Below are 22,133 nucleotides of genomic sequence, written 5' to 3'. Positions count from 1 at the left end.
AAGATGGAAAAAATTTTTTTTACTCTTTGGGTTGCAGCTTATTTCAAAGGTCATCAAAGTAAACAAAAGGAAAAGACTGTGAATCTTTGTAAGTCAAAAAAGTGACAACTGTTTATAAAGCAACTGTTTATATTTTCACATGGAGGAAGGAAAAAAATGACTCCTCTAAACCCCTAGGAATGGAGATTTGGGTGGTTGCCCCTCTCCCCCTCCCCAGTTTGTTTGTTCCTTTGCCATTCAACACCTCCAGCAGTGAGGAACATCTGTTGCACCCATTTTATGCAGAATTATAAAAGCCTACTGAATGGTTGGGGTTTGTGGAATAAACCAGACACTGTCTTCAGAAGCAAAAGCTTCTGTAGCCTTTATTGATAACTGTGCCTCCCACAATCCTGATGAGGGTGTGTGATGTCTAGAGTCACAGAGGCAGGCCATAGTAGGGTCTCTCCAAATCTTGAGCCCAGCTTCCAGTGAGGTCACGTTTGTTCAGAGAGAGGTCTAACCAATGCCAAGGATCAGTGGAAACAATCCTTATTAACCTCTAATCCCTGAGACTGACCAAAAAACCCCTTCGCTTATGAGTTATGAATATATATATTTAAAATGAGACTAATGGCATTCAAATCATCATCTAAAAGGTACTTTATTACATGGGATGCCATGTGAGTTAATCAAGGTGTGATCCCTCGTTTTATAGAGAGTTCATATTATTACTACTTATCCATTAAGGCTCAGTTCATCAGTGCCCTCTGTGAAGTTCTCTCTGACAATTCTAGGTCGCCGCAATCTCTCCATCCTCTCATCCCATAGTATTTATTATCTGAACCACTCATTCGGCACCTAAGATATGTTGCCATGATTGCTATTTATCTTTTTATGTAAACCATGTCGTTTTATCTCCTACAGAGCCTTACTGGAATGCAAAAGTTTGTTGATTTGATTTTAAATTTAAGGCAATTACCATGTGGGCTGAGATAAACAGTACTTCCAAGGCAACAGTTAACTCAATAGTGAAAGTAAACACTGAGACTGCTTGCAAATGGGTCGGCTTCCAAAGTACAATGCCCAATGAATCCAAGTCCTGGAGGTTGGAATATGTCTGTGGCGTGGGCCCTCAGCCTGCTACAGCCTACTAACATGTCATGTAATCTACATGACTTCATCATCCCCTAAATTAATCTTGAGGAAACTCATAATCTTCTTTCTAAACCTACTCCATCTTAAACATTGGTACCTCTGTGAAACCTTTCTCCCAGGAGCCATTATGTTTATTTGTTGAATAAACGGCTGAATGAAACGACTCTAAGTAATCATCCATAATCCATTTCAGCCTGTCTCCTTTCACTAAATTGCTGGAAGCCTATGAGAATCAGGTACAGGAAACTTCAAAGAGAAGTTCTCATGGATTTTTCCCATAAACAAGCCCACCCAGCCAGGTCTGGTACTGACTGTAACTATACAGCAGGACATGCCTCTCGGTGCCCACTAGGTTCATATTGAAAAACTTAGGACTTCAGACAAGTGGTTCTAAATCTGGGCTGAGTTTGCTCCCAGGATACATTAAGCAATGTCTAGAAACATTTCTGGTTGTCACATCTGGAAGGTGGTACTACTGGCTTCTAGTGGGTAGAGGCCAGCCATGCACAGCCGTCAGCACACAGGGCAGCCCCTCACAATGATTATCCTGCCTAAAATATCAATAGTGCTGAGGCAGAAAGACCCTGGCCTACCATAAGAGCACTGGCTTTGCTGTCAAGACCCAGCTGGTGACCTTGAGAAAATTATTTAACCTCTCTGAGCCTTAATTCATCTATAAAATGGAGCTAATGATATAACTAATTTCATGAGTGTACTGTGAAGTCTAAAACATACTTGATAGGAAGAGTACTTTGTAATTACTCTTTAAAAAGATCCATCATCCTTCCTAATGGAAGGCATGCCCCATGTGTGATTTTAATTTTGCTGTGTACTTCAGGCATCTCTCTGTATTGCCATAGCAAGCACACTCACCTCGCCCCTGTCCATCACCTGAGGCACCTATGTTCTCCTGGTTCTGCATTATTAAGGACTTTTTCCTCCTTTGTGGTACCTGCTTATGTTCTGTTTTTGGCAGTTGTTTTTGCCCGGCCACTGGACTTCTGCCTGTTGCCATGTTGTTCCTTAGCAATACTTTCCTCAGTGGTCTCTGATGACTTTCTCAGAAACTGTGCTTTCTGACTTATCATCTTACTACAGCTCATAACAATGACCAAGTGTACAGCAAGGATAAATTAATGATTATCCCTCAGGTGCCTTGAGAAGCAGAAGTATAGTACTTGTTATCAAGTTTGCCCTTTTTGTCATAAGCTAAATTTCCTACATTTGTGATTTACATTGATTAGTTATGACTCTCAAGAGGTTTATCCTTGATACTATTTCCAACAGAGCACGCTCCACAAATCCACTGATCCAGAGATAAAATTTCCGGCTCCTTAGTCCTGCCCCAGAGAGGCAAGCACTTTAAAATAAGTTAAGTAAGCACATTCTTATTTCCTGAATGGCCCAAATCAGGTAAGTCTTTAAAAAATACTTTAGCTTTCACCCAGATCACTTCATGGGTGAATCTGGCCAGTCTGCTTTCATTTAATTCAAGCGAAACAAAGCATCCTTCCTGTGTACATTAGTCTCACATCATGGATGTCTGGTTATTAATATAATGAAGCCTTATGGTCTTACACTGTAGTCTTATTTGAAAGGTATATGCATATGTTTGCATGTGTTTAAAATTCCACAGATTCCTGATTTTTAAAGAAGGCAACTGGGTTGTTCCTATCTTCTTGAAATTAATGGTAAACTCTTAGCAGACTTAATCACGTCTCCATAACAGGCAGAATCTTAGCCATCACAAAAAGGAATTTACTCAGAAACCTTTGAAGTGGCAGAGGAGGAAGAGGGAAATTTCTTACCTGATCCAGGGACATACCTTCAATTTTGGAAATTAGTAGTCACTTTATCATTGGAGGAACAAATAGAAAGGCTGAGTTCATCTTAGCATTATAAGGAAGTGAGCAAGAATCTCACCAATAGGGGAATGTTCGTTCATAAGTTTGTGGAGTAGGGATGGAAGATGGGACATCCCTGAGGACAGGAGACAAGTCTTTAATCAAGATTCACTTTCCTAGTATTATTTAAATAGGCTTTTTATGTAATGTGATAGACTTGAAGGCCCAGCAGAGCTATTAAAACTGACTTCTCCTAATGTAAATGTTATTAGTCTTAAGGAAGGTTTTTCAACCTCAGCACTATTGATGTTTGAGATCAGGTAATTCTTTGTTGTGGGTCCTGTCTTGTGCATTACAGGATGTTAACCAGCATCCCTGGCCTGTGCCCATTAGATGCTGATGACATGCTGTAAATTATGACAGCCAGTAGTATCTTCAAACACTACCAAATGTCCCCTGTGGGGGTAAATGGCCCCAGGTTGAGAACCACTGCACTAGCCATTTTCATAAATTTCTAATACCATGTTCCACAATCTAAGTCCTTAGGAAGCTCCTGACTTATTCAGTCACTCAGCAAATATAACATTTGTTGAACCCATCCAGGCAGAGGTAAAGTAGAGAGAATGTACCAGGGCCCTAGGGCAGGACAAGGCCTTGGAATTAGAGGAAGGTTCATGGGGTTAGGGTTCAATGAAAGGGAAAGCAGCATGAGGTGAAGAAGTAGAGGCAGGCTGGTCTGGTCATTTTGGTGCTTATAAACTACTTTAAGAATTTGCTCACCATGTAAGAACTTGTTCGTTATGCTTCAGAAGATTGGAGACTGTTGAGAACTAGGCTTGGGGTTGATTAATGATTGTGCATTGAGTCCCCTATACAGAATTTTATTGTTGTTAACAACCATTTGATCAATAAATACGAGAGATGCCCTCTCAAAAAAAACCAAAAAAACAAAAAACAAAAAAAAAAAGCCATAGTGGAAAAAAAAAACTACTTTAAGAAGTCTGGAGTTGTTTTAAGTGTGATGGAAAATGACTAACAGGCTTTAGGCAGGGAATTAAGTTAATCTCATCTGTGTTTTAAAAAGGTCATTCTGCCCTACAGAGAGAATAGACTGAAGGCAAGAGTTATGGTGGAGATGAGAATGCAAAAGATGAGGGTGGTTTGGACAAGGGGAGTGGCACAGAGATTAACAGTAGAGAAGCAGATGATACTGGTGGACCTCCATGACCACATGGGGTCTTTTTATTTCTCAGATCTCCAATTTCAATGAAAAACATATGAGATTTAACCGTTTCAGTAGGATTGGAGTATGCAGGTGGGTAGAGAGCAGAGACATCGAGAACCAAGCTGAAGAAAAGATAGGAATTAAAACCTTACTGCAGGTTTCATCTTGAAAAACTGGAAGACTGGTAGTGCCATTTACTGAGACTGCAAATCAGTGGGAGCCCAGGTTTGTGGCTTGGCTAAAAGGTGGAATAAAGAGTTTTCATTTGCTCAGAAAGGAATGGATTGTCTCCTGGTCCAATGGGGATGCAAGGAATGCTAATCTCTGCTTCCAGGAGTTTATGATTTATGTGAAGAGACAGCATACAAGTACAATACAGTAACATACTCTGTGAGAGGGAGGTCTAAAGCCAGTGGCTAAGGTGGGCATCGTACACAGTAAAAATTACTTTGAATGGTATTCAGCACAGCCAGAGACACTGAAGAGACAGTACATTCCCAATTCACATTTCACTGTTCACTCCAGGATACATGCTCACTGAGAGAAAAGGCGATCTTTAGTAGGCAGTTTGTAGATAGATTCTCTCTCTCTTTTATGTCTTAAGATGGTACAGATTCAACAAGTTAAATCAGTTCTGTGCCATTTTACTAAATAAGATATAAAATCAGTTCCACTTAAAAAGTAAAATATCAACAAGTGAAAATTACCATCTAGAAAACTATACACAAATGAATAGGGTTTCAGTTAATGAAAGATCTAAGAAAGGTGGGGTGAAGGAAAAGCTCATTTTGTGAAGAACGTGGAGTTTAATTAGGAAAAAGTCACAGATAAAGAGTCAAGTGGATTTGGAGTTATGTCCATGTAACTGGCAGCTACCCTCCATGACCGCAAGGGGTCTTCTTATTTCTCAGATCTCCAATTTCAATGAAAAACGTATGAGATTTAACAGTTTCAGTAGGATTGGGGTATGCAGGTGGGTAGAGAGCGGAGACATCCATAACACAGTGGAGGAATACAAATGAGAAAGGGTAAGTTTATGTACAATACTTAATATTAAAGGAAAATGAGGCCAAGAAACAAACATCAAGGTTCCCTTTGAAGTAACTTGTTGTCTGACTAAAACAAGAAATTAAGATTCCCTACATTTCTACTGAAAAAAAAGTACTGTAGTTCCTCAAAATAAAAACAAAACTACCATATGATCCAGCAATTCCACTTCTGGGTATACATTTAAAAGAATTAGAAGGAGGGCCTCCAAGAGGTATTTGTACACCCTGTTCATAGCAACATTATTCAGAGTAGCCAGAGGTGGTAGCAAACCAAATGTTCACTGACAGATGGATAAATAAACATATGTAGTAAATACATATAATGGAGTGTTACTCAGCCTTAAAAAGGAAGGAAATTCTTACACAGGTTAAAACATGGATGAACTTTAAGGATATTATGCAAAGAGAAATAAGCCAGTCACAAAAGGACAGATATTATATTATTTCACTTATATAGGTATCAAGAAAAGTCAGACTCATAGAAACAGAATACAATGGTAGTTGCCAGGGACTGTGGGAAGGAAAAAGTAAGGAGTTGTTTAATGGGTAAGAAGTTTCAATTTGGCAAGATGAAAAAGTTCTGGAAATGGGTTGCCCAACAATGTAAATACAACAATAGTGTTAAGAACACTACCGAACTGAACACCTATAAATAGTAAAGATGCTAAACTTTATGTGCATTTTATCACAATTAAAATTTAAAAAAATATTTTTAAGATGCCCTACAATCCAGTCAACGATATCTAATATTATAATTTTATACTGGGTATTATTTCTGGGATGTGTTTTAAATTCTCCGATTACAGAGTTCCTCGTCTATTGGGAACTACACATTTACTTTAGAGTACCAACTGATACTGTGAGCCTGCATTAATTAGAAGCCCCCAGAGCCCCATTTTGATTTCTCCTAATCCTTAAAAAAGTTAGCATCAGATGCTAATTAAAAATAGCCATACCTACTATTAGAGAAAAGCTGTAAGGCTGTATTAACTGTAGGCAAAGGAACAATTATCAAGTGACACTGAGATACTAGAATGTATGAGCACATAGTAAAGATCTGTTTTATTGATTTTCTAGTGCCCACTGCTTTTCCCATCTCTCTGCTACTGTGGAGGGGAAAAAAACCAACCACCACAGACTAAGTTCTTAGACAAAGTTTAATTTTTTAAAAACTTTCTCCACTGCAAGCTATTTAAAAAAGTATTATGCTTACCAGAGAAAATGTGGTTGAGACTACTGTTATGATCAGTATGGCATTTGTAAGTCATCTAAAGGAGGTACAGAAGTTTTATATTTATATACTTGTGCTAAACCACCAACTCTAGATCCCATACAATATCTACTTTCTCTTTGCTCAAAGCTAAAAACCCTCTCAACATTTTCAGTCCCTTTTCTCATCCCCACTCCACACTACTTTTTTAACCTGTTGGTAACTTTTTTTTCATTTACCTGTGCTAAAATTTGTTCAAAATTTCAAACTCAAGATCAAGACAGTCCTTTTCTGCTCTTTATCCTCCCGACTCTTATCTCAGCCTAACACTGGTCAAGAAAACCTATTGGCTCTAATTCTTACGTCTTTCTCTAGTTCACTATCTGTAACAGACTCCTCTTCCAACAGCTATAAAACTGAAATAATGTAACAACCTCCCCTCTAACTCTCTGGGTGAGGATATCATGAGGACCAAGAGCTAAGGTGTACTGCTGACCTCTTGATCTTTATAAAATGTGTCATGCACAATTATTATTGTTGTCTATGCCCTGGTTTCCCACAACTCTTACTTCATGCCCCTTTATCTTGACTAAAATATATTGTGTTACTAAACAGCTCACTCAGTCTCCTGCTTCCTCCACTGCTGCCTTTGGGCGGTCTTGCCAGCTGCCCTTTAAACTTGGAAGAGTCTTCCCCTCTCATCTGCCAAGCTACTATTTCAAATGCTTCCTCTTCCTCTTGTCTGCTTTCCTGCTCTCCAGATGAATGACCAGGAGAACCCTTCCTAGAGCAGAACAGGTTTGGGGTAGAAAATAAGTGATAAATGAAATCCAGAATGCTTTTTGCCCATTAAATAGCTGAGCTTAGAAATTTCAAGATTTTCTTACTGCTCTTCATAGTCTTTAACCTCAAGGGCAAATTACCTCGTGATATATAATACCCATCACTGGGGGTGTAAATCTGTGCTATCTCCTAGACCTGACACAAGAATTACTTTGTCTTTCATTTTAACTCAATTTGGTACATTGAATCCCTCTCTTCTACTTTTAACCCAATGCTTTCCAAACTTGCCTGATCACAATAATAACCTGTGTTGCACATTCAAAAGGCAGTTTCTAGGGTCCTACCTCAGATCTACACACAAAGCTTTCAGGACAGGAGCTTGAGAACCTGTATTCTGAACAGTGCCTGAGGTCACTCTTGTGTCAGCTAAGTTTGGGAAACGTATGACAGCTTATCAAACCTTACTGTTTTTGTCAGTGTCCTAATCATCAGTGGTCTGACAACATACAGCGGATCGCCTAAATTATTTAGGGTTTAGTTATGAAGAGTCTACCTATTCCACCCATGCTGGTAATTTGACTTAAAATTAATATATTCTGTGATTCTGTATAATTTTCTGCTTCAGATTTGTTGGTTGTATCTTGGTAATTTATACTGCAAGATTCTGGTGAAGATTTTATACTGCTTTAGATCCACCCAGTACTTAATTAGCACAGTATTGAGCATTTAATTGGAACCCAATTAAAACCTTACTGACTGATGGATAAAACACCATCCAACTAAAAAAAGAAAAAAAAACAAACCCCTAAAACTCCATGTCTTGAAGCCTACCAAGAGTAGCACTCAATCCTTCCCTCAGCATAAAATGAATGAGAATGAGAATGCAAACTAGGGTTTGTCTCTTGGCCTGAAAGAGGAAGACAGTTATTCAGTAATTTGGCCAGATTTCTAGTAACTTGTTTTGCCTTGTCTGACTGCTTAGAGTTCTTATAGTGAACTTCCTTTCATCTCTCAAGGATTACTGCTTTGACCCTGTGTTCTTTCCACCATCACGCTGGGGAGACCTCTGAGTTAATAATTTGCATGTGATAGTGCATCATAAAAATTCAAGTAGCAGGCTTCCTTTCAGCCAAGGACATACTGGAACACTCGTCAGACATGAACAGAAGTCTCATGTTGAACGCTGCACGTGTTTAAGGATGCTTATTTAGAACACACTCAGTCAAAACATGAAGAGCATTTTAGATTAAAATATAAGTGAATTACATCAAATAGAAAGGAATTTAGGACCCTTTCTAGAGGTGAAAGATTTCCACTAACATAATATCCAGAAAAATAAAGCTAAGTAAATAATACAAAGCCAATTTATTCAAAAAGTTAACATAAAGCAAAAGTTTCAATGGAGGTGTACAACAGCTATGTTCAATATCACATTTTTCAAAAGGGCGAACCCATCCTCTGTTAAATAAAAGCTTCAAATGTAAACAATGAATGGTTTGTATGATGAGATTCATCCCTGAAACTGAACAGGTTTCTAAATCAATGCATAGACCAGGCTATTTATAAACTCTACTTCCCATAAACCTCAGCACAATGTCAACTAACAATAACAAGTTAATGTTTTCCAGTAATCTTCACTCTGCCATTTAATTGCCAGCACTCAGGCCAAGGTAAACTCAACAGTAACAAAAGAGCTAACATCACAATCAAAGAACAAGATTAATGAATACTACATTTCTGCTTTGAAGTGAATGCTGAAAATCATGCACATAAGATACTCTTTTTCAAGCTGTTGAACCTTAATTGTGCCAAACAGTCTATGTAAGTGATTTGAAGGTAGAGTTTAAAAATATTCTCCCTGTTTTTAATTAACCACAAGCTTCAATCTTTGGGGAAACAGTTAAGAAAAGAACATCCTCTCCATAGTAATAAAGTATACAACTCCCCCAGTTATCAAACACAATTCTTAAACCCTGACCACGATTTTAATTAAAGGGTATTTTAAAATCAAAATACAACTTAAATTGCCAAACATGAAGTGTACAGCTAACAGAATTTTTATATTTGCATAATTATATAGTTTTTACTTGTAATAATATAACTCAACAAATGATTCCACTACAAAAGATTATCACGTTTTTTCTGAAAAGTACATTATAACATTTTTTTGCATTATAACATTTTTGCATTTTTTTGCACATGGTAGAATTCTCACCTCCCGCATTAACTTAAATATTAACAGTAGTTACTAATTGTTCATAATCTACAAATAACAGTATTCACTTTTTGTGGGTGGAAGGGACGAACCTTCAGAAGTAAATAATTTGCCTCTTTATGTTAAAGAATATTCAGTAAGAATATGCTCTTATAAAAGTGAAGAAAAAAGAAGAAAAATCAGAATGTGCACCTTTTGCTACAAGGACTCTTATTTTCAAACTCTTTGATTCTTTTTTTTAACTTAACCCTGAACACACCAACTCCTTAGTGAAAGAAATGAATTAAACCTTTACAGTTTTTCCACCGAAAACTGTTTTACTAACTATGGACCAAATCACTTTGGTCTGTTTACTAAGCCTCTATATACAATTTGGCCACTTAATTGTTAAGAAGGTCCACTATCTTTTTCCCTTTTCTGGTGTGCTAAGGAATCACTTGTTATTTTAGCTGCTATATTTATGTGCTAACATTTTCCACTGTTTAAATATCTACTACCCAAGCCAGTGATGGATTATAAAACCCAGGCCCTAGGATATACAACTCATCTTGGATTTCTGATGGTTGTGGGAACTTGTCCTTAGGTGTTGGTTTTTTATCACCACTGGACAAACACATTCTCTCATCTTCTAAATGCCTGTTGTCACCTCCTCCTTGGTAGGCTTTGATGCTGATGAGCTCAGCTAAACAAATGTGTCCATACCAGTGGTAAATACCTAAGAAAAAGTAACACTTCTTGAATAAAAAATAATTGGGAAAAGACCAATCTGAATGTACAAGAAATCTTCTTAAACAAAAACAAATTTTAAAGAACTGCTGGTTTATTATTTAAATATGTTCAGCAATATGAACTACCCTAAAATAAAGAAATGACTGTCAAGTAGTATTTCTGTTAAGATGACTGAATAATTCAAAATACTAGTTTGTGATGAACAATCATGGCAGAAAGTAAACTTGAGGAGTGCAATCTTAACGTGAGAATTACAAAAAACAAACTCTAAGACTGTAAAGTTCAAATGAATGACAATTTCTCTTCAATTTAGAAAAATCTCACTTTTTTAAATGAACAAAGTGAGAATTGATACGGCCGTTAAACTGGAGTTATAAGGCCAGGAGTTTCTAACCACTCTGAGAACTTTGTATTGCAGGGTGTGCAGGTCCTCGAATCTCCACCAAATCAATATAGTTGACAGAAGGGAGTTTTCTACAACGTGAGTTTTCTTGTTCTGCTGTGAAGCATTCCTATGTTTCATGTCACCAAAAGGAAGTCAGCTATCCAAACATTATCTCAAAGTGGTAGAAAGTTCAGCTTCCAATGTGACAGAAGTAGAGCATTAGTCTAAGTATTTAAAATCTTCATTAGATTATTTCTAATGTAACCAAAAGGAAAACATAGAGGAAAAGAAAATATTATCATACCCTTCGAATCATTAAAACACAGCATTAATTTAGTTCATTTATTCAACAAATCTTTACTGAGGGTTTAAGGTCAAATGCTATGAGGTGTACAAAATAATCATGACATGTTTATGTGATTCAAGTATTATATACAATACATAGTTTAAATCACAAATGGTGATTCAAAAATGAAAACAAAAAGCCTAACATTTTCAGTGTTTCTATGAAAAACAGTACTAATAGAACCTTTATGATATATTAACTTTCATATATACAAGGGTTTGTTTCTGGTTTCTTCGTTTTGTCCTCTGATCATTCTTTCTAATGATGAATTAGTACCAAACTTTTTATTTAGAACGATTATAAATATTAATGTGCCTTTACATCATGCTTGAGGATTTGATATGGGAAGTTCTATAATTACTGATCTTCTTTTTCAAGGAAAACCTTTCTAGAAACAAAGACATTTAATAAAATGTTAGCAAATCTAATTCAGTAATTAATAAACAGGATAATATATCAAGAAGAAATGGGGTTTACCTTAACAATGCAAAGCTGGTTCAGTATTTGAAAATCAATATAATTCACCAATCAATACATTAAAAAAAGAAAAACATCTGAATATCTCAATAGATGCGGTCAAAGCATTTGACAAAACTCAGCATCTGTTCGTGATAAAAATTTTCAATTAACTAGAAAGAAAAGAGAAATTCCTCAACTTGAGAAAGTGCATTTAGGAAAAACCTACAGCTAATATATGGTATCAATGAAAGGTTTAATGATTTCCCCCTGTGGCTGGGAAAAAGTAAGAATGTCCATTCTCACTACTCCTATTCAACATTATACTGGAGGTCCTACCCAGCACAATAAGATGAGGAAATAAAAGACAAATCAATTGGAAAGAGAAAGAAAACTGCCTTATTCACAGAAAACATGGTATCTATCTATGTGTAAAATCTTAAAGAATCTGTATTTAAGATACAAAAACTAATGTTTTAGCAAGAATATGAGGTTAATATATGAAAACCATACTTCCTAAAGACTAGCAACAAACAACTGTAATTAAAAAATTTTTAAACATTGAGGGATTCTGCGAAGGTGGAGTAGAGAGAGCCTGTATCCATCTACTCCCATCTACATGCCAAATCTACACCTACACACAGAGCATTTCATCCTGAAGAACAGATACCAAAGTCAACATCTTCTATACAATAAGGGACAGAAAAATCACACACACACACACACACACACACACACACACCCTACCACCACCACCACCACCACCACCACCACCACCACCCCCACCACCACCACCACCCCCAAACTGCCACCACCACCACCACCACCACCACCCCCAAACTGCAAAATGGCAGGAGAGACAGAGACATGGTAATTGCAGGTAACCAGCACAGAGTGGAGGGGAGGGGTATGCATGAGAGAGCCAGGTTGTTGTCCCTGCCCTGAGGCACAGGAAAAAAGCCTTGCAGTTTAAAGTGCAACAAACGATAGTGAAATAATCTAAGTTTCAGAACTAAACATCTACCGGTTGGCAAGGAAACACTGGAGGTAACCCGAGATCAGAGGAGCCGACCAGTGCCACTGTTTGTGCTCGTTCTGCACATCTTAGTGCAGCCAAGAGTAGGATCTAGGTGTACACACCAACCTCAGACTTGGTCTAGGCAGTCCCCTGCCCCGCACCACCCTACAGCCAGGCATGACTGCTGTATATCCAGCAGTTGTGCCTTATTGCCTGCTATTATCCACCGGTCTTCCTTCATCAGCAGGACCAGAAAGTTACCTGGCTCACAGGGAGGATTCACCAATCTGTGAGCTGATGCCACCAAGGCAACTACCCAGAGTACTACAGGGAATGCATGTGTGGGTCTGACCTCTGACCACCAGTGGGACCAGCAGATGCCAATGCAGGAATCCCCCACAGCAGCCCAGAGTGTGCAGGGGTCAAGGAGAAACATGTGTGCACACGGTGCCTGATTTCATCCACCAGAACAACTCTGGGTGCTGATGAAGGAATTCCTGGAAGTATCCCAGAGTGCACAGGGGCTGATGGGAATGTGCACAGAGTCTGACTCCATATCACTGGTGGGACAGTGGGCGCCTGATGTGGGAATTCTCTGGAGTGGCCCCAAGATCCCAAGGTGTGCCCAGGCATATGGGTGAGGAGACACAGGGGACTCAGCTAGCACTAATCCGGGAGTTAAACAGATTGCACCCCCGACTGGCTGCTGGCCCACCATCTCCGCCTCCAGTGCACCAGAACAAACAGATGTCCACCCAGGATCCCTTACAACAGGCCACCAATATTGTGCCCACAGGACTATGCCCTGCAAGCCCCAGCACTGGGAAAAATCTTACTTGGCTTCCAGTTTTCCAAAACCACAAGGCACATACAGTCTACATAGGGGACTCTCCCACACAAGGGCTTCAAGACTGGGAGAGCACGCCCTTTCAACTAATTCACAGAATAGGGCACAGAAAGTCTGAGGAGACAGAGAAATATGTTCCAAACAATAGAACAAGGGAGAAAAAAAGGAAAAACTGAAAGAAACAGAGTTAACTGATCTACCTGATAGTTTAAAGCAATGGTCATAAAGATACCCACTACACTTGAGAAAACAACTGTGGTACTCAAAGTGGACCTCAACAAACAGGTAGAAAGCCTAATAAAGAACCAATCAAAGATAAAGAGTTCAATAAAAAATAAAAAATACACTGGAGAATGAACAGCAGACTTTAGCACCCCCACTTATATCAATGGATAGATAGATCATCCAGTCAGAAAATAAAAAAGGAAATAGAGGCACTGAATCACACATTAGACCAGATGGACTTAACAGATACCTACAGAACATTCTATCCAAAAGGAAGAGAAATACATATTTTTCTCCAAAATAGATGCCATATTAGGACACAAAACAAGTCCTAACAAATTTAAGACTGAAATTGTATCAAGCATCTTCTCAGACCACTGTGGTATGAAACTAGAAATCAATTACAAGAAAAAACTAGGAAAAACACAAACACATGCTTCTAAATAACCAGTGGATCAAGGAACAGATCAAAAAGGACATCAAACAGTACATGGGCACAAGTGTAAATAGAAACACAACAGTTCAAATATATGTGGGATGCAGCAAAAGGGGTTCTAAGAGAGAAGAGTTTGTAGCTATACAGGCCTACCTCAAGAAACAAGAACCATCTCAAATAAACAATCTAACCCTACAACTAACAGAACTAGAAAAAGGACAAACAAAGCCCAAAATTGGTAGGTGGGACATAATAAAGATCAGAACAGAAATAAATAAAATAGAGAATAAGAAAACAAGAGCTGGTTTGAGAAGATACACAAAATAGACAAACCATTAGCTAGACTTACCAAGAAAAAAAGAGAGGATACAAATAAACAAAATCAGAAATGAAAATGAAGGACAATTAATAGCAGAAATTCAAAGAATTATAAGAGAAGTTTTGAAAACTTACATACTAATAAATCAGACAACCTAGAAGAAATGGATAAATTCCTAGAAACATACAATCTTCCAAAACTGACCCAGGAAGAAATAGAAAATATGAACAGACTAATTACTAGTAGTGAAAATGAATGGGTAATCAAAAAATACCAATAAACAGAAGTCCAGGGTCAGATGGCTTCCAAGCTGAATTCTAACAAACATTCAAAGATGAGCTAATAACTATCCTTCTTAAAGTATTCCAAAAATGGCAGAGGAAGGATACTTTCAAACCCATTCACTGAGGCCAGTATTACTCTAATACCAAAACTAGACAAAGATAGTACAGAAAATGAAAGCTATAGACCAATATTCCTGATGGACATAGATGTAAAAGTTCTCAACAAAATATTAGCAAATCGAATTAAAAAATACATCAAAAGGATCATTCATCATGACCAACTGGGGTTTATTCCAGGGACGCAAGGATGGCACAGTATCTACAAATCAATCAATGTGATTTCACCACATTAACAAAAGGAAGGATAAACATCACATGATCTTCTCAACAGATGCTGAAAAAGCATTTGATAAAATTCAACATCAATTCATGATAAAAACTCTTAACAAAGTGGGCAGAGAGGGATCATACCTCAACATAATAAAGGCCATATATGAGAAACCCACAGGAATGGCAAAAAGCTGAAAGCTTTTCCTGTAAGATCAGAAACAAGACAAGGATGTCCACTCTCACCACTATTATTCAACATAGCACTGGAAGTACTAGAAAGAGATAAAAGACAGATGACATGATACCATACATAGAAAATCCTAAAGACTCCACCAAAAAACTATTAAAACTTATAACTGGATTCAGCAAAGTCATAGGATATAACATCAATATACAAAAATCTGTTGCATTGCCATATACAAACAATGAATTAGCAGACAGAGAAATCAAGAAAACATTTCCATTTACAACTGCATCAAAAAGAGTAAAATATCCAGGGATAAACCTAACCAACAAAGTGAAAGACATGTACTCTGAAAACCATAAGACACTAAAGAAAGAAATCAACAAAGACAAATAAATGGAAATTTATCCCATGCTCATGAGTAGGAAGAATTAATATTGTTAAAATGGCCATCCGGCTCAAAGCAATTTACAAATTCAATGGAATCCCTATAAAATATGCCAGTGGCATTTTTTCAATGAACTAGAGTAAGTAATCCTAAAATTTATATGGAACCACAAAAGACCCCAAATAACCAAAGTAATCTTGAGAAAGAAGAACAAAGCTGGGGGTATCACACTCCCTGATTTCAAGCTACACTACAAAGCTACAGTAATCAAACAGTATGGTACTGGCACAAGAACAGACCCATGGACCAATGGAACAGAATAGAGAGGTCAGAGATAAACCCACACATATATGGTCAATTAATATATAACAAAGGAGCCATGAATATACAAGGGGGAAAAGATGATCTTTTCAATAAACAGTATTGGGAAAACTGGACAGCTACAAGCAAAAGAATGAAACTAGATCACTACATTACACCATACACAAAAGTAAACTCTAAGTGGATTAAAGTCCTAAATGTAAGACACAAAACCATAAACTATTAGAAGAAAACATAGGCAAGAATCTCATGTGCATCAACATGTGAAATTTCTTTACAGATACTTCTCCATGGGGAAGGGAAACAAAAGCAAAGATAAACAGTGGAGCTATATCAAACTAAAATCTTCTGCATAGCAAAGGAAACCCTCAACAAAACAAAAAGGCAACCTACCATGTGGGAGAATATATTTGTAAATGATATATCTAATAACTGGCTAATATCCAAAATACATAGAGAACTCACACAACTCAACACGAAAAATAACCCAATTTAAAAATGGGCAGATGACCTGAATAGAAATTTTTCCAAAGAAGACATTAAATGGCCAACAGACACATGAAGATACTCAGTATCACTAATCATCAGGGAAATGTAAATCAAAATCACAATTATGTACCACTTCATACCAGTCAGAATAGCCATCCAAAACACAAGAAATAACAAGAGTTGGTGAGGATGTGGAGAAAAGGAAGCCCTCCTATACTGTTGGCAGGAATGTGACTTGGTCCAGCCACTGTGGAAGACAAAATGGAGATGACTCAAAAAACTAAAAATAGAAATACCATGCAACCCACCAATTCCACTTTTGGGAATTTACCCAAAGAAACCAAAATAACTAATTCAAAAAGATACATGCACACCTCTGTTCACTGAAGCATTATTTACAATAGCAAAGATATGGAAGTAACCCACATGTCCATCGGTAGATGAATAAAGACGAGGTACATATACACAATGGAATATTATTCAGCCATAAAAAGAGGGAAAGCTTGCCATTTGTTACAACATAGATGGACCTAGAGGTATTATGCTAAGTGAAATAAGTCAGACAGAAGAAGACAAATACCATATGATTTCACTTATATGTGGAACCCAAATAACAAGACAAATTAACAGACAAAAAAGAAGTAGACTCATAAGCATGGACAACAGACTGCTGGTTACCATACAGAGGAGGGTAGGAGTATGCAAGAAGTAGGTAAGGAGAATAAAGAGGTACAAACTGCAAATTATAATAGAAGTTAGTAATGGGAATGGAAATCCATTCGTGGGAATGGAAAACCAAAAATGGAATTCCAAGACTTTTCTAATGATTTGTTTCCTATAAGCAGCTGAGCCAACTGAGCCAACTTTTTTTTTTTTTAATTAAAAATCACCTCCTCTTATAATATCTTGGTATGGAAACAAGGGAAACTACACTTACTGTGGCAAGCATCTAGTGATGTATATAATTATCAAGTCACTATGTTGTACACCTGTAACAACATAATATTGTATATCAACTGTATTCCAATAATAAACAAAAATTTTTAAACAATTATTTTTAATAGTATCAAAAAGATGAAATATTTTGGAATAAATGTAACAAAATATATGTAAGACATATATAATACCTCATCCAAGTATTGTGTAGGCCTGCATTCAGCAAACTTTTTCTGTAAAGGGCCAGAGAGTAAATATAATAGGCTTTGTGGGTCAGATCATATCTGTTGTCCAACTCTGGCATTATATTGTAAAAGCAGCCACAGAAAATATATAAACAAACGGGTATAACTGTGTTCCACTAAAACTTTATTTACAAAATAGGGGGCAGGATGGGTTGGGCCCATGGATCATTGTTTACCAATTACTAGTTGAGGAATAAACTTAGTACATCTTCTTGTCTACTACTGATTAAAGATCCCATACTTAGTAAAGGTACTTGTGAACTTGTAGGAGTAGAGACCCAAATAATTTCTATTCAGTGGAACAGATAACCCCCAAGATTTATGATCTGCTGTCTTACATATAATTAAACTGTCTTACATATAATTCAGCAATCTTATACTAATACTCTGTTAAATTGCCTATAAATACCCTAGTTTTTTAGATGATCTTTGAGCTGATCATAACATCTTACTGGTTCCCTTATTAGCAGTTAATGAGTTAATATCTTTTACATATGTCCATTTTATATTTGTCTGAAAATAATGACTTTACCTTATGAAAATTATACATTAACAATGTTGATTCTCCTCCAAATAGGTCTACAGAGTCAATGTAATCCTAATCAAGAAACATTTTGTCTCTTACTATTTATTCTTTCATATAAATATAGTTGTATTGTCAAGTGAAATTTATTTTAAAAAATACTAAAAATTTTATTGGAATTACTAAATCCATGTTTAAATCTGGAGAAAACTGACATCTCTAGAATATTCAGCCCTATCAAAAACATGCACTACTATGAGGAAAACCCAAGAGAATCAACAGAAAACATCTTACAAAGGATCTTTACAAATGATACTATTACGAGTTAGGTGACTGAGTATAGTGTATTACAGAACTCAGGGGCACAGGCTCTAAAACCCTGGATCTCCACTTTCTACAAGTTATGCAACCTCCCTGAGCTATAGTTTTCTTGTTGTAAAACAGTACTCTGTCTAGGACTGTTATGAGGATTTAATGAATAAATATATGTAAGTGCATAGAACAGTGTTTGACAGAATAAGTGTAATGATCAGCAGTATTATTACAAAGTAAATATATAGAAACTAATCATTTTCCAAAGTAAAAACAGCAGAAGTCAGATGATAAATAAGAAAAGTACTTATGACAACAGTAATAAGAAATATAAAAATAGAAATATGAAGGAAGCTTTAAAACCTAATGCTACTGAGGAACATAAAAGATGAATGAATAGAAGGCATACCATGTTCTTGAATAGGACAACATCATAATAAAGATGTTATTTAGAGTCAGTAGTTTAATATATAAATTTAATGTGATCCCATTAAAATATAATAATATCAACAGAATGGAGGATGGGTGGATAGACAATTTGAAGTTCAGAGGGTACTGGAAAAGAAAAGTAACGAAAGGGAAGTAGTCCCCACCAAACCGTAAGACATGATATAAAGCTACTGTGACTACTGGCATATACACAGACAAACTTCTCAGTGGAATAGACTACAAGTGTAGAAAATAAGAGCAACTGCATATTAAAATTTAGTATATAACAAAGATAGCCTTTCTGTCAGAGAGATAAGATATATTTTTCAATAAATGAGTTTGGGACAAAAAAAATAACAGTGGTTCAGTATTTATTTATTTTATTCCCCTTCCTAATGTTAAGTAACTTATGTAATAGTATTTTAAAGCTTATAATAATAATTTTTAGTGATAGTTACCATTAAGAGACTATACTATGATAGCCACTATAGTGGGAATTTGTACCTATAACATCTCTACTTCTATCAACCTTGCAAATTAGGTGTTACTGTTTTATAGATGGTTAAGCTTCAGTTGTGACTTTAAGTAGCTTTGCTGTAGGCCAAATATCTAGGAAGCGGGGAAAGAATCTAGCAAGCTTAGGTCTGCATAGATCTAAAACTTCTTTCCATATACCATCCTCTTTGCCCAAAATAATCTAGTTTGCCCATGAAACTGTAAACAATTAAAACAGTGCAAGATCATAAATTGTGCATACCAAGTAGGAATGGAGTAACCACAATAAAACACAGTGTCTTCTCTTTTTGCTTTTTAATTTTAAAATGGTAAATACAATGGGGTCCACATCTTATTTATACTCTATCATAGAGTATTTCAGTCACTGGATGACATCCAAGGTCAATCTACTTTATACTAAATTCTTTCCAATAAAAAATCGTGTTAAAGGGAAGCCAGAGTGAGTTTCAACATAATTTTACACTGATGAAAATTTTGTAACTGTTTTCATTTTTGGTGTACAAAGTCCCAATGTGGGAAACTGAAAATCTGTATGCCAAAAGAATATAACGCTGGTTATTTTGACTTCCCTCTGCTGGGCAGTAAACCTCTTGAACTTCTATTTTTGGAAATTGAGGTATCCCTTTAATCCTGTTACAGAACTGCTGACAGTGGTAAGACAGCAAAGGAAAATTGGCACAGGGCCTGTACCAGTAAGGTCTCCAAGAACACGAATAAAACAAAGCACAAGCAAGCAAAAGCATTTTGCAAGAGAATTTTGTGAAATCGGTGTCAGTGTTCACAATGTGATACAAGAAACTCCACCAGGCTGCAAGCCGTTTCAGATTAAAAGGGGTCCCTGATGCTGGGTCAACACTATGAAATTCCCAGAGCCAATATTTACAGCATGGGTAACATTGTACTTGAGGAAACAGAACAGCTGTTCTCCATGTCTGTCCTCTCCACGTATTCTACACACAACCAGTAATACTCTCTTCTGCTTTATTTGGAGTGTATAAAGATATAGATCAGAAAGTGCAGGCCTTCTTCTGTTTATACTGTCAGATACAAAGACTGTTGCCTACACTCCTAAGACCCTTCATTTTTGTCCCAAGACTCTTCTGATGATTTGTTTCCTATAAGCAGCTAAGACAACTGAGCCAACTTTTTTTTTTTAATGAAAATCACCTCCTCTTTAAAAATAGTCTCCATTTAGCTCTATTTTCAAAGTTCTCTTTGATTCTAAAGCTGAAAACACACAGAACTAATTCCCTTTCCAACAATGAATGTGGTGTTAGGGATTGACTAGGATGCCTCCAGACAGTGATAAACAGCCATATTCTAAACATTCAGTCTCAGTTACTGGAGGCTATGTATTAAATGAATGAAGCCCAATTCTGTCCCACTTAGAAGCAAAGCAACCAACACCTGCTTGGGGTCAACAGCAGGACTCTGTTGCTCCTTTTCAGATCAAGACCCAAATACCACACTCAAATGAAGGCAGATGTCAGGATGTCCTGACATTCAGAAGAGCCCTGTCAAGAGGCTTTGCTGATCCACATACATGCAGCAGATTAACTCTAGCCATCGCCACTCTACGAGAAAGAAAATCTGTTCTCCTGAGAGGACTAGAACCTCAAGTGGGCCAGAGTAAGTTTTAGATGTTTCAGAAAGTTGCAAAGATGGTACAGAAAGGTTCTATACATCCCTCACCCAGTTCTCACACTGTTACTGTCTTAACATTACTATGGTACATTTGTTATAACTAAGGAAGTAATTGGTACATTACTGCTAACTAAACTCCACATACTTTATTCAGGCTTCACTACTTTTCCTCTAACGTCTTTTTCCATCCCCGGATCCCATCCAGACTACCACAGTACATTTAGTTATCATATCTCCTTAGGTTCCCCTGTTCCATGGCAGTTTCTCATACTTTTTCCTTGCTTTTGATGACCTTAACAGTTTTGAGGAGTAGTGGTCATATTTTGTGACAAGTCCCTCAATGTAAGCTTATTTTTTTTAATTTTTTATTAGATTAGGATTACAGGTTTGGGGGAGGAAGACCATGGAGGTGACAAGCCATCTTCCTCCTGTCATAACAGGGGTACATGCTGTCAACATGACTTACACACTGCTGATGTGAGCCTTGACCACAGCTTACAGGCAGTGTTGGCTAGATTTCTCCACTGCAGTTACTCTCCTCTCCCCACTGCCCATACTCGCTGGAGGCAAGTCACTGCGCACAGCCCACCACTCTCAAGGGATGAGGGAAGGGAAAGTTAAGCTTCCCTTTCTGGAGGAGAGAGGATGTATCTATATAAATCATTAGGAATTCTTCTGTGTGGGAGACTGTCTCTTCTTTGCCACTTATTTATTTGTTCAATCATTTATTTATTTACATCAATATGGATATTTATTTTATACCTTTGGTTCTAGGTCCACTAGAACACCCTGGAAACAGGCTTATTTGGACAACTACTTCTTCAAGTTTAATGAGCATATGAGTTTAACTGAACATCTTGTGAAAATGCACATTCTGATTCAGCAGGTCTGGGCGGCGGCCCGAGAAGTCTGCATTTCTAGCCAGCTACGGCCAGTGCTGCTGGTCTGTGCTACACTGAGTGACAAGGCTCTAGGGACTGAGCTTGACCTCCTCTAGTACTAAGTGCTCACTACACCCCCAAGCAGCCTATTCCCCCCCGGAAGGCTCAATCAGGGAAGATAAAATAGAACAAACATGTCTTCAATCCTCAAATCTATACCAAAATACCAAAAAAATAGTCACTTGAATATAAACTCTGAGGCAGCCTTTTGGTGTTATTTCATATTCTTAAATTGTAGATGTTTTTAGGTCTCCACCATCACTTACAGCCCAACCTTGAACAACGTACAGGCCACCTCTACCTTCTTACATGAATCTAAAAATGACTAAACTCATTGTGATTGTTGTGGTGATAGCTAAGGTTTAAC

The 22,133-nt window shown here is 37.2% G+C and overlaps 1 protein-coding gene across 12 annotated transcripts in view; it reads right to left on the bottom strand.

Annotated features, from left to right (window-relative positions):
- Positions 1 to 22,133, bottom strand: part of THADA (THADA armadillo repeat containing) — a 319,658-nt gene that overhangs the window by 108,975 nt on the left and 188,550 nt on the right. Inside the window, exon 30 of one of the 12 annotated variants that reach the window (XM_036990828.2) lies at positions 20 to 10,178. The exons of 10 other annotated variants lie outside the window; for them this stretch is intronic. In XM_036990828.2, coding sequence (XP_036846723.1) covers positions 10,146 to 10,178 — 33 coding nt within the window. In that variant the 3' untranslated portion in view covers positions 20 to 10,145. Of the gene's footprint in view, positions 1 to 19; positions 10,179 to 10,209; positions 10,833 to 22,133 lie in introns of those variants that run through there. One more of the 12 variants, XM_036990829.2, reaches the window with a different exon arrangement.

The sequence above is a fragment of the Manis javanica genome, chromosome 1 (genome assembly GCF_040802235.1).
Source record: "Manis javanica isolate MJ-LG chromosome 1, MJ_LKY, whole genome shotgun sequence".
Classification (NCBI taxonomy): Eukaryota; Metazoa; Chordata; class Mammalia; order Pholidota; family Manidae; genus Manis; species Manis javanica.
The sequence above is the reverse complement of the archived record's forward strand: the minus strand, read 5'-3'. Positions and strand labels throughout refer to the sequence as shown.